The 22,742-nt window shown below is 45.9% G+C and overlaps 1 protein-coding gene across 1 annotated transcript in view; it reads left to right on the top strand.

Annotated features, from left to right (window-relative positions):
- The window catches only part of gphnb (gephyrin b), a 66,396-nt gene that overhangs the window by 3,565 nt on the left and 40,089 nt on the right, over nucleotides 1-22,742 (top strand). The window contains exon 2 of the mRNA XM_076155055.1: nucleotides 20,231-20,309. Coding sequence (XP_076011170.1) covers nucleotides 20,231-20,309 — 79 coding nt within the window. The remainder of the gene's footprint in view (nucleotides 1-20,230; nucleotides 20,310-22,742) is intronic.

The following is a 22,742-nucleotide window of genomic DNA, read 5'->3' as shown; positions in this document are numbered from 1 at the left end:
CGCACTCACACACTTTTTCTAAATACGTGTCCCCGCTTTGGTTGATTGGAAGTGTGTGTGTGCGTGTGTATGTGTGTGTGTGTGTGTGTGTGTGTGTGTGTGTGTGTGTGTGTGTGTGTGTGTGTGATGCAGTGGAAAGCCAAGATGAACAAACTGTGACCTCAAGTTTGTGACAGTAACAGTTTGAAAAATGCATTTAGCTTCCATCAAGACACTATTCTAGGAAACCCTTTAGCCACATGAGATCAGGTGTACACACACACACACACACACACACACACACAAACACACACACACACACACACACACACACACACACACACACACACACACACACACTGGGCTTTAAAGCATTTGTCTGATCATATGGCTGGGCGCACAAGTGAGAAACCTACAGGGGTGTGTGTGTGTGTGTGTGTGTGTGTGTGTGTGTCTGTCAGTGGCTTTTGCGCGTGCGGCCTATGTATATGCATCCGACTCTGCTCTGCTTTTTGTCTTTGTGCACTAATACTGAGCTCTGGCTTCAAAACACAGCTTAGCAAATCCCCCCAGTCCCAAATATAGCTACAGTATCCATACCTCCCATGATCACACACACACAGAGAGAGAGAGAGGGAGAGTGTGTATGAGAGAGAGAGAGAGAGAGAGAGGCTGTCTCCTTGCAAAAAAAGGCATTCAGTGGCGTTTAATCTGTATAAAGCTAGTCTGTATGTGTGAGACCATACGGTGTGATTATACACCATCGCTCCACGGATGCTCTTGGATGTGTGGCTTGATTCACAGCCCATGGAAAACCCCATTGATGCTGGCTGCTGAGAGTGTGTGTGTGTATGTGTGTGTGTGTGTGTGTGTGTGTGTGTGTGTGTGTGTGTGTGTTAACTCCAGCCCTGTCCTCAAAGAGATGTGGACACATACACACACACACACACACACACAGCACCTAGCTTCCAATAAGGAGCCAGGGCAGGAAAGCTCCACTATGCGGCAGACAGCACACATCTCTCTCTCTCTCTCTCTCTTACTCTCTCTCTCTTTCTCTCTCTCACACATACCTCTCACTCTCTCTCTCGCTCTCTCTCTCTCAGGTGTCCCAAAAGGACCTATATTACGTTTTCTTGCTCGAATTCCTAAGCACAAGTAATCCGGCAAATTCCTGCAAAACGGGCGAAGCTTCAGTGTTCAGTATCAATATTCAGTCACGCGTGTTTATGAAGGAGGTGAAGGTACGAACCCTACTACAGACTGATTGATAGATATTACTTATAGATATTTGCTGCATTATTTTAGCATTTTCTTACGTTTTGAGGGTTTTGGTGATGGTTTATGTAGCCTTAACTTACTCCTATACGTCCAAAATCGAGAAAGAAGTATGACCTCAAATGACCAATCACATCCTTGGAGCCTTGGCTATAGTAGGATTCAAACATTTGAGACAGAAGACAGAATGGAGGTTTAGGAGACAGACATTACGTTGATGGACAGCGTCATCGTCCGTCACGAAATGCTGCCATCTCAAACTGTGTAAGCGTGTGATGAAGGTGGAGATGCAGAGGAATAGAGGTTTTGATGTGGATCACGTTTGTGTTTTCCCTCCCCTGTCGCGTGTTTGCGGGTCTCCTTACACGTACACGTTCCCGCGTGGCTCGCCCATGTCTGGCCTGAGATTGGATAATAGCGGTTTAATCTGCTTTTTCCACGTAATTACATTTCTGGAGTTTGTCCCAAGATCACCTCGACAGGCTCCGGCGCTAAAGAGGCTCGCCGGAGAACAGGAGTCAAGTCAGCGAGAGGCGGCCTAGCGTGCCAGAGCACCTTGACCAAAACCAGGAGACGCTGTCATCTGCCACCAGAACGACCGCATGTGTGTGTGGCTGCCAAATCACGGAGCAGTTCTTCCTTTCGGCGTCTATTTTCTGAATGAGTAGCTTTGCTGTCTGCATTGCCGCGCATGAAAGGAATACTACAATCTCAATAAGCTGTATACGATTTGCGATACCATCCGACTACGATGTGACAAGTCGGGATGCAGTGTCGTATACGTTTCCGCGTCCTGGTTTCCCCTTCCTGTCGTGCCCTCTCGGCTTTTTTACAGTTGGGGATTTACTGCATTTCCCAGAATGCCTCTCCTTACTTAGTGAGTAAAGAGCGAATGAGTCAATTTCAGCTTTGTTTATTTTATGTGTAGGTCGAGCTATTCCATTTAGATTAAAGTGAATTTTGTGCTGCGTACGCACAAACACACTCTTAAAGCACAACCCAACCCAATCTTCTGGTTGGGTTGCGTTGTGCTTTGATAATAAGGGTACTGGTGTGGAGAAATATTACTAATTACTCATTTTACTTTACGTTTTATGCGTTTGGTAGCTGGAAAAACATCTTGCAGTTAGAATGAATTGTTGCAGTTCTGGTTAAAGTTGTATTTAATGAAGATAATCTAAAAAAATCTGCGCTGATATGCCAGCAGACACAGAACTACATTAGCATCCCAGTGGCTTTTTACTCTGGTTTAGTGTTGATTCCCTTTACCGGACACTTTGATGACATCACTTTGATGCATACCTGGAGATGTGCTCACAGGTGCATCACCACAAAGTAGCTTAATTCAATGTTAATAGACAAATATCACTTAAGTGTCCTGAACGTCACTAAACAATATCAGGGTGAGTTTTTATTCCAGCAGTATGTTACGATGAATGTAAACCCAAACATTAAAAGCATAGATGGGTATTAACAGGTACATGTTTGGAGGGTTTATATGCATTTTATTTAGACTCACTCAGAATTCATGTGTATACAAGTTGTGTTGCACAATTCTAAGATGTGACTGCATGAGGATTTATGGTTCTCAAGGGTGGGGCTGAGACTGTAGGAGTAGTTATAACACAGAATGACCCTGCTCTCTCTCTCTCTCTCTCTCTCTCTCTCTCTCTCTCTCTCTCTCTCTCTCTCTCTTGCACACGCACACGCGCACGCCCGCACACACACACACACAGCTGTAAGGCAGGCAGACCACATGACTAGAATAGACAATACAGGATCGGAGGACACAGACACAGAATGTAAATGAAGTCCTCACTGCAAAGGAATTATCTTTATGCACATTCTCTTTACCACACAGTCAAACACACACACACACACACACACACACACCCCTCTCTCCCTCTCTGCTTTCACATCCCATGGAAATAATCCTCCCTTTCTGTAAATAGTCTTTAATTGGGATGTGAGTTAGAAGATGAGGCAGACGGTGTTTGGTGGACACGGCGGAGGATCTCCTCTCTCCTCCACTCTCCTAGGCTCTTGTCAGCCCTCCAGAGGAGTGGAGCTCTGTTGGGGCTGCCTGGAAAGCCATTCCCAGACTGAACGCGTGGGTGTAAGAGAGCTGGTTGGTTCCCACTCCCTCCTGGCCTAAAGCAGTGTTACAGTCTGTCATTCATGTGAGGTGATATTCACAGGAGTCTAGCATAGGCAACAAAAGAGGAAGGATTGCACTCGATATTTTTGCGAGTAAGCAAAGGAGAGAGAGAGAAACAGATGCTGGCGCTTCCTCGTGTCAACGCTGCACATGTTTTGAGAGAAACACAGGCGTTCGACATACTTGATGCCATTGTATTCTATTTTTATATTGGTGCTAAAGCGTAGCGACTACTCTCGGAGATAAGAAGCCTAACACTTCCCGGGAAGCATTTGATGGGTGGTGAGGTGGCTTCAGTGTGTGTTGATGACTGCAGACATTAACTCAGCCTTCATTTTCGAAGCTGGCGGAAGGCAGTTTTCAGGATCATTTTGGTTTACATTCTGAAAGTTATATAAGTTCAACGCCACTACACACTCAGACAGACATTTGTAGTAATTCAGGTTAAAGTCAAAACGAAGGAGGATACACAACTATGCACAAGTCACCAAACTCCATATGCTTAGAGGAACCGTGTGTCTTGTGTGTGTAGCTCCCACCGTGCTCCTTCATTCTCCTTCATTCTCCTTCATGTTTCCTCAAGCTCATTGCATTGTGATGTGATTGCTACTCTTTTCGCATTACAACAAGCTGATGATGATGATGATGATGCAGCGACCTTATGAACATCTGTACTACCAGTTCCGACCAATTGCTCTCCGTTTGTTTCAATGGCGATCAGTAAGGTAAGAGAATCTGTCCAATGGTTCCAGACTGGCCAATCAGAGTGCTTCATCTGCAGTTTGAACAGCCAATCAAATCCATTCTTAACCTTCTTTAGTGCCGACAACATTTTTTACCCAACACCTTTCAGTATCTTTGTCGCCAATGTTTTATGTCGGTACAAAATCTCAGGAGTTACTCTGAAAGGACCAGTCCCCGCCCCTCCCCTCCACTATGGGGTTGCTTCCCCTTCCTTGATAACCCGTGTGAGGAGAGGCGCTGCTGAGTGATGGCGATGGAGATCAAGATAAAAGATACGGCGCTGGGTTTTAACTGATGAGTCACTCTCGTGGCCCCGCTGCTGCTGGATCCCATGTCCTGGCTGGAGGTGTTAATTAGGGCTGGAGGGAGCGAAAGATGCGGGAGGGCGAGGATGGAAAAGAGGCAGAGAGAGAAAAAGACACAGAGAGAGAGGGAGAGGGGAGAGGGAGAGGGAGAGCGTCATTGATTCATCATCAGTAGACTCATGTGCTGCCATGCTGCATCACGTCTTTATCATTCCTCATCTAATAGGTGTCTGAAACGTATACTTCTCTCATGTTTCACTCAGGGGAGCAGGTCAGCTCACTTGGATGTGGCATCTATCACAGGCCGACCGGGTGCTGATGTCACAGGAAGCCGCTCGGTCACGCTGGCTAACACAGGCAATGCTATCAAACACCAGGCTGCCGTATATTCTGCACAAAAAGCAAAGAGGGATTTTATTGTTTTTACATCTTACCTCTAATCCTTTGTGCAAATGTAATCCAGTTTAAGTTGGCGTGTCTCATACACATGCTGAACCGTGACAAATATTCTGTCAGCAGTGGGTCATAGCGTGACAACAAATATATGATAAATGTGTTTGATCCTGATTACGGACTGTCTAACTCTCTGGACTTAGATTGGATGATCCTAAATCCCCAACAACTAAGAGCAAAGCATCCGTAAGTAGCAACCGGATGTGTTTAGTGTCAGCAGTCGTGAATTAGTTGCAGTAGTTTGAGCCTACAAACCCTCAATCAACCTACAAAGGACAAAATTGACTTATTTCTGATCAATAATCTCCAATCTAACTGATATGTTTCATAACCAGGGCCTTTTGCGACATTCCAAACATGGCAGTAGCTCAAACACATGCATGTTTACACACTGGTGATTTGCATGCGAGTGATTTTCAGCCATTCTGTTGATGTTGTTTAGCTCAATCAGCAGTGTGTTGATTTTGCACAAAAAAAGGACTTTGCACCACGGATACTTGGATTCCGTCCCCAGCAGTGGTATTGCTTGGCCGGGCGCTCTGTTGGAGCACGGTTGGCAGGGTTTTGCGTGTAGGAAGGTGGTGAGGGATTGTGTTCTTTTCTCTGCATTGGAAACCCCCTCCTGATTGGAGTGTGGCGCCTGGGCAGAGGGGAGTGGGAGTGTGTGAACATTGATGGGAACAGGGAAGCTCCTTTGCTCTCAGGTGATAAAAAGTGGTGAGCAATTCCATGTGTAGGAAGCAATTCCGCAAAAGGGACAACTGGTTGTTTACACTCTACACAGGCCAATGCTTGGACAGAGATTATGTTTTGTGGGTCAGATTTTAAGGCAAAGTCCAAGGATGTTGACATAGTATCAATGTCCAATGTCCAGCGTCCCTTGTTCAATGTCCTTTTTTAAGGGAACATGGGATGGGAATGTGACAGCATCTCACATCTCACCTGGTCAGTGTTACCGTGGAGACATGACATTTTCCCAGAGGAATGAATCAAATGCGTGAGTCATGGCTCACATACATCTAGTGATAATGCAGAGATAGTTCAGATTCATGATTTAAAATGACTTGGACATAAACAGGATGAAACCAGATTTAGCTTTTGTGTCAAAACATGCAAAAAATAATTAAGAACTAACAGTAAATTTATGCAGTATGAAATCTGAGGCATGTTTTAAGCTGTATTTGGTTCACACATGCTGGTGTTTAGTAAAAAATGACACACAGTTGATTAGTCACCTTATTTAAATGGAGAGTTTTGATCTGAGGTCAGGACGCTGTGTTGAATGCATGTAAATACACTTGACTGGCTTTATGAATGAGCTATTGTGGCACACATTTAGAACAGCGCTGTACTGTTGCCATGATTTTTTTTTTTAATGACACCAATGTGTAACGCCACTGTGACTGCTAGCGTTTGTTGTTTGCGTGATCAAATGCTGTGTTTACGCCTTTGTTGTGTACGAGTTTCCAGTTGGGCGCTCGATTTGCTTGAAAGTGCCACACAAACGGCAGAATCTGCAGCTTATTCGAGATAATTGGTGAGTCATTCGTTGCATGAATGTCAAACAAATAGCTTGAAAACAAAATAAATTAGCAATAGAATCGTAGTAATTTATCAACTAATCACCTGAATCGAACAAAATCATCTTAACCATCTAGACAAGGCCGAGAGCTTCATCCCCTCCCTGGAGCGTCAGCAGTGGTGGGATCCAGGAGCCGGATGGAGGGGCACCGAGCGGGAGCACTGATCCGCTCTTTCCATGTAGCGCAGCAGCTGCTAAATCTGCTTTACTGCAGGAAGAGGCAGGGGACTCCATTTGTGTCAACATCACTCAGGTTTTCAGCATTTCCACATCTTGTTTTTGTTTGGCAAAAAGAGAGAGAGGGAGAAAGATAGCAGGGGGGTCGTTTGGGCTGAGGGTGCAAGAGACGGAAGTCAAAATCTGGTTATGACAAGTAAAAGTGTAGCAATTTTGTATTTTCTGTAAAAAGCTTTGCATTTGCTCGCTGGTGTTAGTACCAAAATAGCGTCCCCGATGTGACGCCCGTGCCTGAATTCAATGAACAAACTGTCAAGAAGAAGGTGGTAGGTGGTGTGACTTCTGGCTGTCACCCTTGGCAACAGCCCTTCCTCTCCTCCTTGACACGCCGCCAGGTCCTCCATTGGTTTGTCATTCGTCCAGGTCCCCTTCCCCCCTCCCTCCCACCCGAAGCCACGAGACAGTCTGCATCAAGGCGTGTGTGTGTGTGTGTGTGTGTGTGTGTGTGTGTGTGTGTGTGACGGCGGCGCGATGGACGTGTGTGACATGTTTCCGGGAAACCACCGTCCTCTGCACCAGGGGAGAAAGAGAATGTGGCTATTTTTGGAACAAATTGGATATTGGATTTCTGAAGAAACTGCTGTGCACGTCTGTCGTGATTTGATTTAACTATGATAAGTTTATTCTGAGTATATTCTTACCTCATGTGTCTCTCTTTCTTTTTTTTTGTACAGTTGCCATGGAGTGAATGATGCAATCGCACGCGTGATTCAGAAAACTGCATGTTGTTATTTCAGTCCTGACACGTTTCTATTTACATCATTTTGACCAATCAATTCCATATCAGCGGTAATTGAAATCAAGTTGAACAAGTGTTAGAAAACTTGGGGATTTGGCAATAAACAGTGTAAACAGGCAACAACACATTCCCTCCCCCTTTTCCCACCTCGTGTCACATTATTCCTCATACCGTCTCCCTTTTTCTCACTCGCTATTTCTGTCGGCATCTCTTCACCTCTCTCTCTCTCTCTCTCTCTCTCTCTCTCTCTCTCTCTCTCTCTCTCTCTCTCTCTCTCTCTCTCTCTCTCTCTCTCTCTCTCTCTCTCTCTCTCTCTCTCTCTCTCTCTCTCTCTCCCTCGGTCCACCTCTCTCACTTTTTCACCTTTGCCGTCAGTCTGCACTCGCCTCGCTCCATCTCCCTGGCAAGGCGAGGGTGCGAGCGATGGGAGCGTCGACGTGTGAATTATGTAGGAAGGCAGCTTCTCCCTAACAAGGTGTGTTTTGATGGCCGAACTTAGCCCAGCGTGTGTGTGTGTGTGTGTGTGTGTGTGTGTGTCATGAAGGTGTTCTCCCTTCCTCTATATTTTATGTCTTGCTATGTGCTACCACGAAACCCTCTCAGATTCACCCAGGAATGAAATGTTAATAGGCACCCCCTACCCCATTTACAAGCAGCGAGATTGGAGGTCTATGTTGTGGCAGCGGATTGGCCTGTTTGAAGGAGATGGAGAAAGAGAGAGAGAGAGAGAGAGAGAGAGGGAGAAAGGGAGAAGGGGGGGGGGGGCGGGGGGGGCTCATGGAGGCTGTGGTGCAGGGCCTGATGTACTGTAGAAGAATGGTGGGAACTCCTTCCTACATCAGCCTCAGTTAGTGTTCGCCTCAAGAAGAAGGACAAGTTTCCCGCTGACTGTGTGTACGTTTGTGTGTGTGTGTGTGTGTGTGTGTGTGTGTGAGTGTGTGTGTGTGTGTGTGTGTGTGTGTGTGTGTGTGTGTGTGTGTGTGTGTGTGTGTGTGTGTGTGTGTGTGTGTGTGTGTGTTGTGACAGTGGGAAGCTGCAATGGAATTGCTGACACCGTCCAGAGGATTGAATGTAATGAAGGTAGCTGCTTACAGGCTGCTTCATTAGTACAGCCGGGCCCAGGGCACTCCCTGTGTGTGTGTGTGTGTGTGTGTGTGGATGTGTGTGTGTGTGTGTGTGGGCATGTAAAACTTGGCATCCTGGGAAATAAGGCAAGTGAAATGGTGCTCACGCGCACGCACACGCGCACACATGCGCACACGCACGCACACACACACACACACATATTACAATCCACCCACTCACACATTAGCGAACACATCAACAAACACTGGCAGGCAGCATGTGGAATGTTGATGGTAACTTTGATCTATAGGAGTTTGTTCCTCTGTGTGTTTGCTGCTTTAGGTGTTTGTCTCCATGATGAGCAACGTCTCAAAAACATGGAGGGACCTACAACTCGTTTGTTCTCTCCGTCCTTCTTAAGAAGCCACGTTGGGTGTAATGGCGTGTAATGAATTTGGAGATGTGCAGTTACTTGGCTTTCCTTGGCGCTCTACATGTGCACTCTTCCTCCCTGATCAAATGTCTCGTGCGTTGACGGAATCTGTCTATCTGGTCGTCCCAGGCAGACACGCCCGTCCCCTGATGCTCCCTTGGCGCCGCACAGTTCAGCTTCGCCCTGTTCCACTGATTTCACAATGATTGTCTGCGCAGGGTGCTCGAGCCTCAGCTGTGCTGATCAGGCTTTTGTTTTGCTTCTCCACAAGTGTGTCTGGCATGAAATGGGATTTGTGGGGGTTGGGGGGGTGAAGGGGGGGTGATGGGCGGTCACCAGGGCAGCAGTTTGGGCCAGACAGTGAGAAGGCTGCCATCTTAGCCACATGGGGACCCTGTGGAGATGCAGTTCAGACTAACTTTCCACTTAGTGAACAATGTGTCACTTACAATATGTCCATGTCTTCCACTCCAGAAATCGTCTTGACAGCTGCACCTCTTGAGACGTGTTTATCCTGATTAGGGTCTCGGCTGTGGACATCGCCTGGCCCGTCAAGTCTTCACTCTAATATGGAAACCTGCCATTGATTCTGTTCGGCCGTTTGCCAGTCGGCCCTTGACCTCTATGCCTTTGACCTCTGTGTGTCACTCTCTGTCCCTCTGTCCTTCCCTTCCCCATGAGTGAGCGAGACATCACAGTCAGAGCGAGGGGGACATTAAGCCTCCGCTGTGAGGACAAGTCGATAGCTGATTTGATTAGACCTGGACGCACACGTTTCACTACAACCCCTAAAAGCCACCAGATAAAGAGCCCCTCTGCTAATGTGAGCCATTTATTCCCGTGTGCGCCCCCTGTCTAACCCCGCCGTCGTTACGTTCATGCGATGAAGTGAAATGTACGGAGCAGAGTGTTTCCAGTCAGAATCGCCCGGCTCGTCCAAGGGTGCAACCAGGAGTGTGTGTATCCTGCTCCGTCGTACTGGTGCAGCCTTGGGTTTCCCTGCATCAGCAGCTTGGAGGGTCGAAGGGGCAGGAGGATGGTGGAAGGAAGAGAAGGAGGAGGAGGAGGAGGAGGGGGGGGAGACACGATGTGATGTGGAGGCAGAAGGGGGGAGCTGAGGGATGCTTATAAAGGGAGGTATCAGAAGTGTGCAGTTGTATTGATGCTACTGTAAGCACATTTCTATTACAATCGATAGAGCTGCTCTCAAGCTTGTTTTGGTTTCTAACAAGAGAATGCTGCCTGGCTCACTAATGGAGAGACAAACAGGAAGGAGGACGTGTCGATTCAACATCATTCTGTTATGATATTAGCCATGTTGTCCTTTACATACTGTGTGACTATTCATCATTTTGTATTTGCCGAAGAATCTTCTGTCAATGGTTCTCAAGCTGTGGTCCAGGCACCAACAGCGGTACCCCTTATGACTGAAGAGGATCAAACCAAATAACAAACGGCTGTAACTTACACATAAGCTGTATGTTGTATGGCACTCGTGTGTTCCATGTACATGTTACACACACACAGGCTCAGGAATGTACTATTTCAAATTTGTGTACGTGTGTGTGTGTGTGCCGTAAACAGCTGTTGGAAATGCCACGGAGAGCTGGCTCGCCGTGGGCCCTCCGCCATGGAAATGTCATGTTACGTTGAGAAAAAGCCTCAATACCTCTTCACCTACCAGCCTTCACGTACACACACACACACACACACACACACACACAAACACGCACACTCCTGCCAGGCTATATGATAATCGCACACGGCACCGCAGACACATTCATCACGCCTGTTGTCGTTAGAAACAAGCCTCATTATGCTCAGAGCCTGTGATTTATGTTTAATATTCGCGAGGGGTGTGGCAGATCTTCAAGCCCCTCCAATATCCATTGATCTCATTGAACAAGAAAAACAGAGGCGGAAGAAGAGGGGAGGCGAATGTGTGTGTGTGTGTGTGTGTGGTGGGAGGGAGGGAGGGAGGGAGGGGGGGGGATTGATGCCGGAGCTGGAGGGGCATTCTGGTCGTGGTACGTGGAAAGTAAAATGAAGGAGTAGGGAAGGGGGAATAGTGATACGGGGTGCCATTTTCAAGGTCCCCGTGTTCCCTCGCACAGTAAATTATCTCTGTAACTTTTCTCCTTGGCTTCATTAGTAAGTGTCTTTTCAATATTTATGGCCACGTTAATAAAACATCAATACGAGAGAGGCCTTTGCGGCGAGCTGCGGGCTGTAGGGTGCTGCAATCCCTGCCTTTTCACTGATATTTGGATGATGAAGAGAGAGTCAGGTGAGCGCTATGCAGAGTGCCAGAGTGGGCCGACCCGAGGGGAGAGAGGGGGGAGGGAGGTGGCAGGGGGGGATCCTCGAGGTACGGAAGAGACGTTTAGTTCCATTTGTGCTTCAGGATTGTTAAGAGTGTGTTGATTGCAGGTGGGTGTGTTTGGTGATGGTGTGTGTTTAGGTGTTCAAACCGTTCCAGGGTGCTGATGAAGTACCTGAGCACCGGGGGGGGGGGGGGGTTCTTGCCCCTCATGTTTTATTTATTTTCTGGCGCAGAGTGACAAGAGGAGTCAGCCTGTGGAACCGGGGTGAAAGCTGAGGGTCAGCACAATCTGTTTCTGTCTTTGGTGTCACACACACACACACACACACACACATTCACCATGATATGGCGACACTCTCCCAGTGTTCATTTCTAAGGCCTGTTAGGTTCCAATATGCCTCTGTGTGCACGTTTCTAATAATATACAGGAAGAACTTACTATTCATCCATCCATCCACCCATCCATCCATCCATCCATTCTCTGTACCTGCTTATTCTTCTCAGGGTCAAAGTGGGAACCCATCCTGGCAGTCAGTGGGCGAGAATTAACGTCATCTCAGCTGCACATTAGTTGTTGTTGAATGTTATTGTCCCCATTTGGCACTGTGGAGCAGTTCTCTTAATCCGAATCCAGTTCACTGTAATCTGCAATGTGTCAAAGCGGCACCAAAATCACCTCTGGACAGTCTATGATGGGATCAATGGGATGGATATACCTGCTTTACACGGCAAAAATTGATGGAAATGTCTCAAATTTATCGTGCCTCACCCGTTAACCGAGTTTTGTCAAAACAGTTTCATTGCATTTGGAGTAATCCTGCTCACAAACAGGCCTGCACAAACAAACACAGCATCCTTTGGCATAGCTGAGTATGATTCCCTTACTATTGCACGAGGACGTATCCCTCCATTATGATAAATATGGCCAGTGTAGTGTTTTAATCTGAAACGGCTCCAGCGACTGCGTTTGGTTTGCCATCCCTGGGAAGTAGATTCTTTGTCACCACTCCTGTTTACACTCCTTTTGCCAGTTTTGTGTGCTGTGCATTATGTGATTTGGGACGTACAACTTTTGGATGCTTTTTCGGAGCTGATATGGCTTAAAAAAGTAGAGAGAGAGAGAGAGAGAGAGAGAGAGAGGGAGGGAGAGAGAGATTTTCGTGGAGCCACGCTGCTCTCTTTGCACAAGCCAGGGTGCTCGGAAGAGGAAATGCAACAAACTACACAGGCTGTCTTCATCATAGTGCAGGAATATGTGTCAGCCAATCCAATCGTGTAGCTCTTTGATGCATTTTTAATCGTTTTTCGCTGATTGTAGGTCTGTGGTAAGCAGTCATGAGATATGTCTTCACAGCATCCTCTTCTTTGGCACCGTCTCTCTTCTATCTGCCTGCCATCTGTGAGCTCTTTACCTCCAAACTATGACTTCCACTTTAGCCTCTACATATTTGATTGTCTGCCATGATAAGAGTTTGAATGAATGATGCGATGCTAGAGTGCGTGAAAGTGTATCGCAGAGTGTGAATGTGTGTGTGCCATTTTTCTCCTCATCCTCTTCCTTGCCCCTCATCTCCATTTCTCTGGATCTCTCTTCTCCTCTCTCCAATCTTCGCTCCTTCCATTATTGCTCTCCCTTCTCTCCCTCTCTCTCTCTCTCTCTCTCGCTCTCTCTCTGCCTCCCTTCCCTGTTCGCTTTCATAGTATTCCCACAGCTACTCCACACTCTCCTCCCCCTCTCTCTCTCTCTCCATTCCTCCTCCTCTCCTCCAGTGTAAATTGGTCTCTTGGCCCCCCAACCCCACGTGGGATGCCGCTGCCTCTCCAGGGCAGCATAGAGGCAGAACTTGGGCCCATCCTTCCCAGGACACAGCGGTGCAGAATAAAGCCGTCTCTCTCTCTCGCTTTCTATTCCTATCTTTGCACATCTGGTGCGTGGGGAGAATAGGTCATGTTGTGCTGTGTTGCTATGTCCTTGGCTCAGCATGGATGCCGCATTTGGACCTGGCAGTGCCGTTTGAATTTGAGATGCGGATCACCCTCTTTGCTGTGAACCTGCGTTCAGTTGCTATTAAGATGACAGTGTAATTGTCAGCTGGAGTATTAGTGAGTGTTCGTTGCAGGTGGAATGTTGCACTCCTTGCATTACGTAACTCCACCCCAATTTAGATCTGACTTCAAATAAATGAAAAACAAGCTTCTGGTTGGCTCAGTTCGCCCGGATATAAATAGCATTTTCAAATCTTATCTAGAAACAGTGTTGTAGAGGGGAGAAGCTTTGAAATGCAGCCCGACGATTAGGATCCCATTGTTCCGCTCCACACCCCCTCCATTCTCCCAGCTGCTTACAGTAAGCCTGAGGATCTGTGTATGTGCCTGTATGTGCACATGTGCATGTGTTCATCTGCATCACAGTGTGATTGAGATAGTGGCTGATGGTAAGATAGCATGTGCATGATGTGGAGAGTTTCTGAGTAATTGGTGTGTGTGTGTGTGTGTGTTGCTGCTGGGTGTGTCTTTGATGATGGATGCTGTGCTCCTGCTGCTTACCCCACTGCTCCTCTCAGAATTAACAAGGTTGCTAAGATACGGTGGGCTTATATTAGATTAGGTTATCTGCTCTTATTGCTGTTACTATATTTTACCCAGCACCATGAAGCATTTATTAATTTGGAAATTTACCCTGCCGTGGAATGAAGACGCTGGTACATGTGCAGTTCGACTCCTCTCTGCTCCTCTCCGCTCCCCTCCTGTCATGCTAAGAAGGGGGTTGTAGCTCTGAAACCCCCCTAGTCAGATGTCTACCCCACCCTATTACAATCTGGAGGCGGATCCATACCTCTATTCATCATTAAGCCCATTTAATCCCAGGCCTAGGGCCCAGTGTTTCCATTCGACACAGAACAAGGCAGTAAAATAAGAGGCAGGAGGCAGTGATGTCATTTTGGTTGAGGCTTATTGGCGTGCAGAGGGCCTTGTCCCTCCCACCAGCAGATGTCAGCCCAATCCAGTGTTTGACCTCCGTAGTAGCTTCTCCGGGGCTGCAGGGCCATTGGCACCGCTGTCAGCAGATAGAAGAAGAGAAAACAAATGAGCCTGGTGAGCTGCTCACATCAACACACGGAGGCTGTGCCCTGCCTGCAAGTTTACACGTGTATATGTATCAATTTATGACCAAAAATGTATCATGCACAGATTTGTGTTCAACATTTCCACTGCCAACATGTTTTGATCCACATAAATGAATAACTTTTAGTGATTGACGTGCAGGAAGAGAGCAAACTGTGTGAGCGCCGTCTGCTGCACAAATTGCTGATCCATAGCCAGGTGTCCGGTGTGTGTGTATGTGTGTGTGTGTGTGTGTGTGTGTGTGTGTGTGTGTGTGTGTGTGAAGACGACGTGAGAGTCCGTGTGAGTGTATAAATGCAGGCTCATACACACCAGCAAGTAAGTTTTGTGTGTGTGTGTGTGTGTGTGTGTGTGTGTGTTTGTGTGGACCTGCTATAAAGGAAAACCCCATTAGCGTGGGATCCCAGGGAGATAATGAGTGCTGACTGCTTTATGTCCTGGAAATGATTGAGTGCAACATAGTAGCAGTTTATGAATCTCCTCTGCTTGCGGCTGACAGACTGACAGCATTTAGCCTGCTGGCTAACCTACAATAAATACATTACAAGCCAAACAGCTAACCTGCTTGCTAACCAAAACAGGTTTATCTACACTACATCCTGGCTACCTTTGTTTCAGGTTGCATTACATCATCCAACAATTTAGTATGGTTATAATCTCCCTAACCTGGGTTTCTATGCACACACACACACACACACACACACACACACACAAACACACACACACACACACACACACACACACACACAAACACACACACACACACACACACACACCTATGCTCCACATTATGCTAAAGAGCTAAATCTGGCCAACATGGGCAGTCATGTTTGGAAATGAGGTGCACAAGTGTTAATACTAAAATTACACAACTCTGTATTCAGACTTCAGACTTACCTGAGCGCCGAAGTGCCTCTCACGTGAGTTACGTGAGTGTGAGTGAGTGAGTTTCCCCCACTGCTGCTATCTGTGATTCAGAGTTAGAACCTAAGTCCACTTTCCTTTTGCTGCAGTGGGCCTCTCCAGCATAACTGTGATATGTGCTGGAAAGCGTTCTCTACATGAAAATCACTTTTCATAGCAGAATAACACTGTCGCCACAATACAGTATTTATAATTTCAAAACATATATTTAATATTCAGTGTGTTCATCAGCCTGTCATCCTGATGTGTCGCTGCTCAAAGTGACACTCCACGTTTGCTAGATGACAACGGGATTTTAGAAAGATGAAATTGCTCATGATTGTTTCATCGTTTCCATTCATAGACACAGAACCGGCCGCCACTGTGTGCAGCTTTGACTGGAGACGTGCAGGGAAAAGAGAAATAACTTTAACATCACTGATGGTGACTTTATTATTTCTCAATATCGTAATATTTCAGACCCTGGGTGAAGACCACCTAATATAGTCAAGTATACACGCGTATAGTCACAAGTTATGGTCATTTCCATCTGTCAACTCACTGTAATGGCAACTTTAGGCCAGATCCCATAAAATCTTGTGTGATTGCAGGATAAATTGATCAGAAATGTAATTAGTATTGCCGATGCTTTTAAGCCATCATCTTTGAGGAGCAGTGGAGATAGGGAGATAAGCTTAATTCATAATTATTTGTTCCTATTCAATATTTTTTGGTTTATACAACATTCACAGTAGTCAGGATCACTCACACAATGATTTTCATGTGGGTAGAAGCAAATCAGTAGTCTGTGTGTGTTTCAAAAATCTGGTGCAGGGTTTGTTGAATTCTCCTCAATTCAATTTTACTGACTTTACTGACGTACTTACTGAAGTTTAAGAGAGACAATACAAAAACATTCATGAATGAGGCCTGTTGTGTTGTTTTACCGTGTCTACATTTCTCCGTTTCTTCTTTTTTTCTCCCCTATTAGGCAACATTTCCATGTAGGAATGCTTGTGTTCTTTTTCATTCCATATATTGACATTTTCCCACCCTCATCACTTGTTTTCTTCCCGTCTCTCCTGTCAACTCTTGATGTCCTCCCCTGTGTCCTGATCTCCCCTTGTCTGTTGTGGCTTAGTGATTAACCCTTTAAGTGTGAGTGTGTGTGTGAGCCTGTGTTTGTGTTAGCTCGTACACGTCCAGCTCTCATGGGTGCGTGGTTTCGCCCGGCATAATACTTCTGAAGCACAAGCCTCCCGCTCTCCTCCCACTGCTATAGCCTGGGGACATCCAGGCATTCTAGACACACACTCACACACTCACAGGTGGAGGCAAATCTGAAATGGAATTCAATACAGGCACGGGTACCTGAAAATATGTATACATTTGAACAGTTGGTGGAGTGAAAGTACATTCCTGGAGCGAGAAGAAGGCATATTGATGCACATATGGTACATATAGATATAAGTGATAGTGTTGTCTGTATTGTATTGTAAAGCTCCAAACTGTGTGAGCAAATAGTCTTGGTTCTGAATCTGTCTCAGGCGACCTGGCCTTTGCTGTCTGTCTCTTAGTGGTTGTCCAGCCAAGTAGAAGGATTGACCTTTAGCTCAGCGTTGACTGTATGTGTTGTGGGAAGTAGCACCCTCTGGAGTTGGACAGGGGTTATAGCAGTGGGGCGGCGTGATGTGTCCTACACGTCTACCGTGACCGGAGGACGGAGTGGGTTCATCCAGTTGGGGTGTCCACTCTGGGTTTGTGACGAGCGCAGGAGGGGGGGACTAAGAGACTGCATGGACGGAAGTACAGAGGGACAGACGGACAGATGGACGAGGGAGTAGCATTGTGAATACTTGCACACCTTTCTACCTTCTCTCTTACCCTCTCTCCCTCCTTCTCTCTTCTGTCTCTCCTTCTTCTGTCCCCCACCCCTCCCCAGCTCTTGCACAGGATCACATTAATATTCCTTTGAAGCCTGTTTCACATGCAGCCCGATCTCCTTCTCCCTCTCTTCCCCTTCCACACTCACTCCTTCCCCTCGTCTTCTCCATACTCCCCCTCACTCAGGGTCTATTCTTTACGCTATCCTCACTCAAAAGGATCTTCCCCTCCTTCAATTTTTTTCCCCAACCAACAAACTGGTGATGATGGGAGGCACAGATGTATTACTTTTAGGCAGGAGTTCCCCTTGTTGCACACACACACACACACACACACACAGACACACACACACATACACACAGAGGGGTGGTGGGTACCGATGCCTTTGACAGAGCGTGTTGATTGGTTCAGAATGGTTGTAGGAGAGAGGAACGGCTATTTTTAGATCAAGGGGTAGCTGGGAAAGAAAGACTGAGGAGGGCTCTCGTGTATGTGTGTGTGTGTGTGTGTTTGTAAGGAATACTGCAGTCCTGAAGGAAGTTCCCTCTTCACACACACACACACACACACACACATACATGCACACTTATGCAGCAGTGCCCCTCTTAAGCCAGAGTAGTGCATTTCCATGTGCTCGCCTCCCGTTTCTCTTTCCTCCATGCACCTTCCTTCTCACTTCCCCTTCGCTCTCTCTCTCTCTCCGCTCCTCTCCCTTGTTTCTTGCTCTTCTTCCTCTCTTTCTCAGCTGGTTCAGTGTGCAAATGTCAGCACTCTCCCATTTATTTGCCTGAGCCCAGAGCAACATCCTGCACTCTGTCTGTTTACCTCTGTCTCCACAGTGCTGCCCGATTGGCAATCCCTCTCTCTCTCTCTCTCTCTCTCTCTCTCTCCCTCTCTCGTGCTTTCCTTTTCTCCCTCCATCCTTTCAATTTTCCCGTCCTCCTCACGGCTTCTCCATGTCCATACTTTGCCTCCCGCATCGCTCAACTCCTTTCCCACCCGATTTCCTTTTCGTACATTCCCTCTTCTTCCATCCCTCCGCCATTTTCCCTAAACCTTTCTATGTTCAGCTCACCCCCTCCTGTCCTCTCCTTCATGGATCATGGACACATAATCAGAGGGACATCACCACTTCAAACCTTGTCTACAAGTAGCACATCATTTTTTTTTGGTCTAACTCCCCTTCCCCAACGTCGTCCCCTTGGTGCTTTAACTTGCAGTCTATTTTTGGAGGTGTGTGCGTCTGAGCGATGTTGGGCGACCTTATCTGTCTTTCCTTGTCTTCCTCTTCCTTGTCTTCTCTGTCCTTCACCCTGTCTCACTCTGTCTGTCACTCTATCCGCCTGTGATCACCGCGGTGACTCATGTGGCTCGCACCTGCTCTGCAGTCGAGGGCCGCAGTGTTTTTTTGTTTTGTTTTTTAAAGAAGAGGTTGCGTGATGGATGAACAGATGAACAGTGTGTAGGTGCAGGTGTGATGGTATGGCGGTGTTCTGTTTATTCTCCATATGGCCTTATTTGATTTACAGCATACTTGGGGAGGAAAAGACAATAAACAAGACAATGTAGTAAAAGCTTCAGGAGACATTATGACTGTGTAAAAGCACATCTACCAGGAAGAAACGGGGCTCCAAACAGTGAACAGCCTTTCCCCTCTAATGTAACAACAATGGACTCACCAATATTTACCTGACTTACATTAAATTGTTACCATTTCAATAAAGTCAGTGAAAAACAGCGTCTCCATAAATCAACAACTTCTGATAAACATCTGCACAACTTCCTGACCTAAGCACTCAGGTGCAATGTGAGAACCAACATACTCTAGGCGACATCATATCAAGCTGTTTGGAACTACTGAAACCTTTTGAGAAAACCATCTAACTAGATAGCTAGCTGGAATGCATGCTAGCTGTAGCACTAGTTGTCTAGCTAATGTTAGCTATTTCTGCTGATTTTGTATGAAAATAACTAGCATAGCGGCTCTTATCAGCTATCTCACAGCAAGTAGCCTCATTCTGTAATGTACTTATAACGTTTTGCGTGTTTTTATTTAATTTAAGTGAGCCTGGTTTGGTCAGCAGGTGAGCAATCTTTGGTCCCATAGCGAAGTCACATGTCAGTTAGCTGTCACACACAAGCTGTCAAGATGATAGAAAGTCATGTTTTCTAAATACGTTTGACTCACACTCTCTCTTTCTCTCTGTTACATCAGGTTGTGCGTGGTTTTACCCACTTTCTGCTTAGACATTATGCAAGGTGTAAAACTTGATGCTTGATGCCTAAAACTTGATGGTGGCAGAGTTTTGCGGATTTATGCTGCAGACTTATGTCGCTGTAATTGCAAAATGGTGGGAGAGTTTTGCTGATTTATTTCTGGGTACCAATGTCTTAAAAAAAAAAAAATTTGAATGTATTGGCATTATCCTAACAGTGTGCTTGAGTATTGTGCTTGTGGTGTGTTTGTCAGCAAAAGCCTGTGTGGACTTTTAGAGTGAAGTTAATATTAGTTAACATGATGGACTAACATCACCATTAATCCAGATAGATTAATGAACCTCATTTCTCCACAGAGAGATGGTTTCTGTGGATTTAGCTCATTTAAAGCTACAGCGTTTAACTTTAAAATTAGAATTCTGATAGGAATCTGTAAATATAGAGCTCTGTGAAATATTGCTGTCTCTGTGGCGCCTCCTACTGATGGAAGCTGATTTGGGATTTCCCCCTTCCTCAAAAAGATGGGGGAATCCCTTCCTTAGTCATGACAGCTTCCAGAATTTGACACACTGCCGCTTTAACTGGAGACCACATAGAGTAAACAACCTCCACATATTGACCGGTGTATTAATTATGAAAGTATTGAATAAATAGTCATTTCTGAATGGTTGAATGTAGAGGAAAGCCAGTCTTGCTCATCCAAACTGATTAAATGAGCTGGCATGGCAGTAAAGCATGTTTTGGAAGAAGTAAACTTGCATATTGTATTGACTTTTCCTTTTATCTCTCTCTCTCTCTCTGCAGTGAGTGACAGCTGTTTTCGAAACCTTGCAGAGGACCGCAGTGGCGTCAACCTCAAAGATCTCGTCCACGATCCCTCCCTGTGAGTAAAGTCTTCCTCCGACCACTGCAGCGTACCAAGCAGGCCATTATGAAAGGCAGCGCTGTACTTTTAAAGCAGAACGCCGTGTGTCTCATTTATGTTTTTCCGCCCAAGTTAAGCCTTTTAACCTACGTTCCTCAGATCTACCGCACAATAAAGATGCAAAGGCGGGTGGCGTGTGCACATGTACATGCTGGAGCCTTCTTCAGAGTGTAACTAACCAACTAAATATATCTCTTCAACACAACATGTCGGGGGCTCTGTGTCGCTCTTTGGAGAGAAATTCCCAGCATGCATAGCAACAACAAAAGAGCTGCTGCATTCTTCTTTTTAAGGATGACTCTTGGGTGCCGCAAGAAGTCATTATTTGCTCAAAGAAGCTAAAGGAGGTGAACTGAACAGTGTTCGAATTAACAGAGATGTGATCAGTGACAAAAGGGCATGAACACACAGAGGAAAACAGTAATCTTCATCACAAATAAATGTGAGTTTTATGTCCAAACAGATCTTTCACTGTATTAATTGAACCAAACCATTGTTTTGGTACCTGAGCTGTAGCTGCAAAAGCTCCACTGTGTCCCGATTCCTTGATGCTCGAATTGCATAATTTTCATTTAAATATGCAGTCGGAAATTTGATGAGGACATGCAATGAAATGAAGACGAGCAATTTTCACAAGGAGTCCTGCATTAAATTGTAAAACGTGACTCAGGCATGTCACATTCTGTATGGCATGTTATGTTGAGGCTGATGGGTAAGATTGCATGTTTTTGTTATTTGTATGATATAGTTCATTGGGGGAAACAGTGGAGCGTCATGTGTTAGATGGTTACCATAGAGATGCTGTGCGGGTGCCTTCTCACGACTGTAAGAGACGTCTGTGAGTTAAACGGTTGCATAGCGGGATGTGGAAGTTCCCCTGCAAGACATAGCAGTCTGCCACAACAACGCAGAGGGATCACGTTGTTTGCTGATACGTGTACAAATCCGAAGCCAAATCTGTGATGCTTTTCCCACGAGGACCAAATCACTAAGCTTTTGGCTCATGACCCACCAGTTTCAGTGTTTTTTGGACTTGGTGCTAGACCAGGTCCATATGACTCCCATTTTGCCAAACAAGAGCCTTTGCTACACACTGCTGTGCATGGAAAAGTCAATTCTCTTTGTCAATTCATGAGCCAACATATCCAAGGTTGCTTTGTGTTTGCGCTCTGAACAAACCGGGTGACGGCAGGGTGTTTCTGCCATTGTGTGTACCGAGTGCAAAGACCAACTCTGGGTGATGCAAGATCCCGTTGTTGCAAATATGTGGCGTTCTGCCACTACAGGTTTGAACGGCCTCATTACGCACTGTTAAATTGTTCTAATATTGCTTTTCATTGCTTTAATGAATTAACAAAGCTCGCTAATTAGGCAGCATTAATTGAACTGATGTAGGAAAACTCGACTACAAAGATGGATGCTGTCATTCTCCGAGTATTGAGCGATAAAAAGGTTGTTGATTATCTCATTATGATGTTATTATGATCATTATTAAGAGGCGTCTATAATGTTGCTTGTATGTAATGTATGTATGTTGTTTGTTGCTGCAGTCCTGGTATTCAAGTTATTCAGGCTGACTGGACTTCTCATCAGAGTAGTTATGCGTGGAGTTCAGGTCATCAAACTCAATACGCTTAGAAACCTCATAGCAGAGTCTGAGTGCAGCAAACCTATCAGGACAGTCGGAGAGATGCCAGTCAGGCGTAATCTGTCTACACCCATACAGTACTGAGAAACTGTGCAATCAGGCCAAAATGTGCAAAAACACCAGTGTGGGTTTCAATAATGAACGTCTGCCAATGATTATACCAACGTGCAAATCAATCCTGTATTATGATGATTTCTATAATCTCTAGTGAAGGAGTCTGAAATGATGCAGCAAAGCTTTAGGCAGCTTCACATCAAAACAGGACAGAATGAAAATGCAGTATGTTTTTAAGAGATGTAATACGCTTGTAAATGTTGCTTAAACAAGTCAAAAGCATTTTTTCTAAATCCAAAGCCGCATTGTTCAATCTCACAAGCACTCAGTGTTTGTGTTTCATTGAAATTGCTGGCTGCTGCTTGGTTTGTTTTGGGTTTTTATTGAGTACAATGACACTTTTTTGACAACTGACATCCTCAGATCATACGGCGCGACAATAGACGAAGGAGCAGAAAAGGAGACTGATGAGATAAAGTCAATATTGGGATATAAATGAAGGCAAGCGCTTTTGGGATTTCAACACAAACATCTCAGCAAGCTCCTCAGCTGTTTACCACTCACCAGGTGGAGCTCATGTGCAAGAGACTAAAACAAATCTGCTGGGAAATAAGGGAATGTGATTAGCTGCAGGTGATCAGCTGGTGCCAACTTCTTCCAGCTGATGAGCTTTGTTGACATTTCACATA

The sequence above is a fragment of the Genypterus blacodes genome, unplaced genomic scaffold, assembly GCF_046128005.1.
Source record: "Genypterus blacodes isolate CSIRO-AG114 ecotype Tasmania unplaced genomic scaffold, CSIRO-AGI_Gbla_v1 ptg000064l_1, whole genome shotgun sequence".
In the NCBI taxonomy this organism is placed as follows: Eukaryota; Metazoa; Chordata; class Actinopteri; order Ophidiiformes; family Ophidiidae; genus Genypterus; species Genypterus blacodes.
Note: the sequence above shows the minus strand (reverse complement) of the source record. Positions and strands in the feature narration are given on the sequence as shown.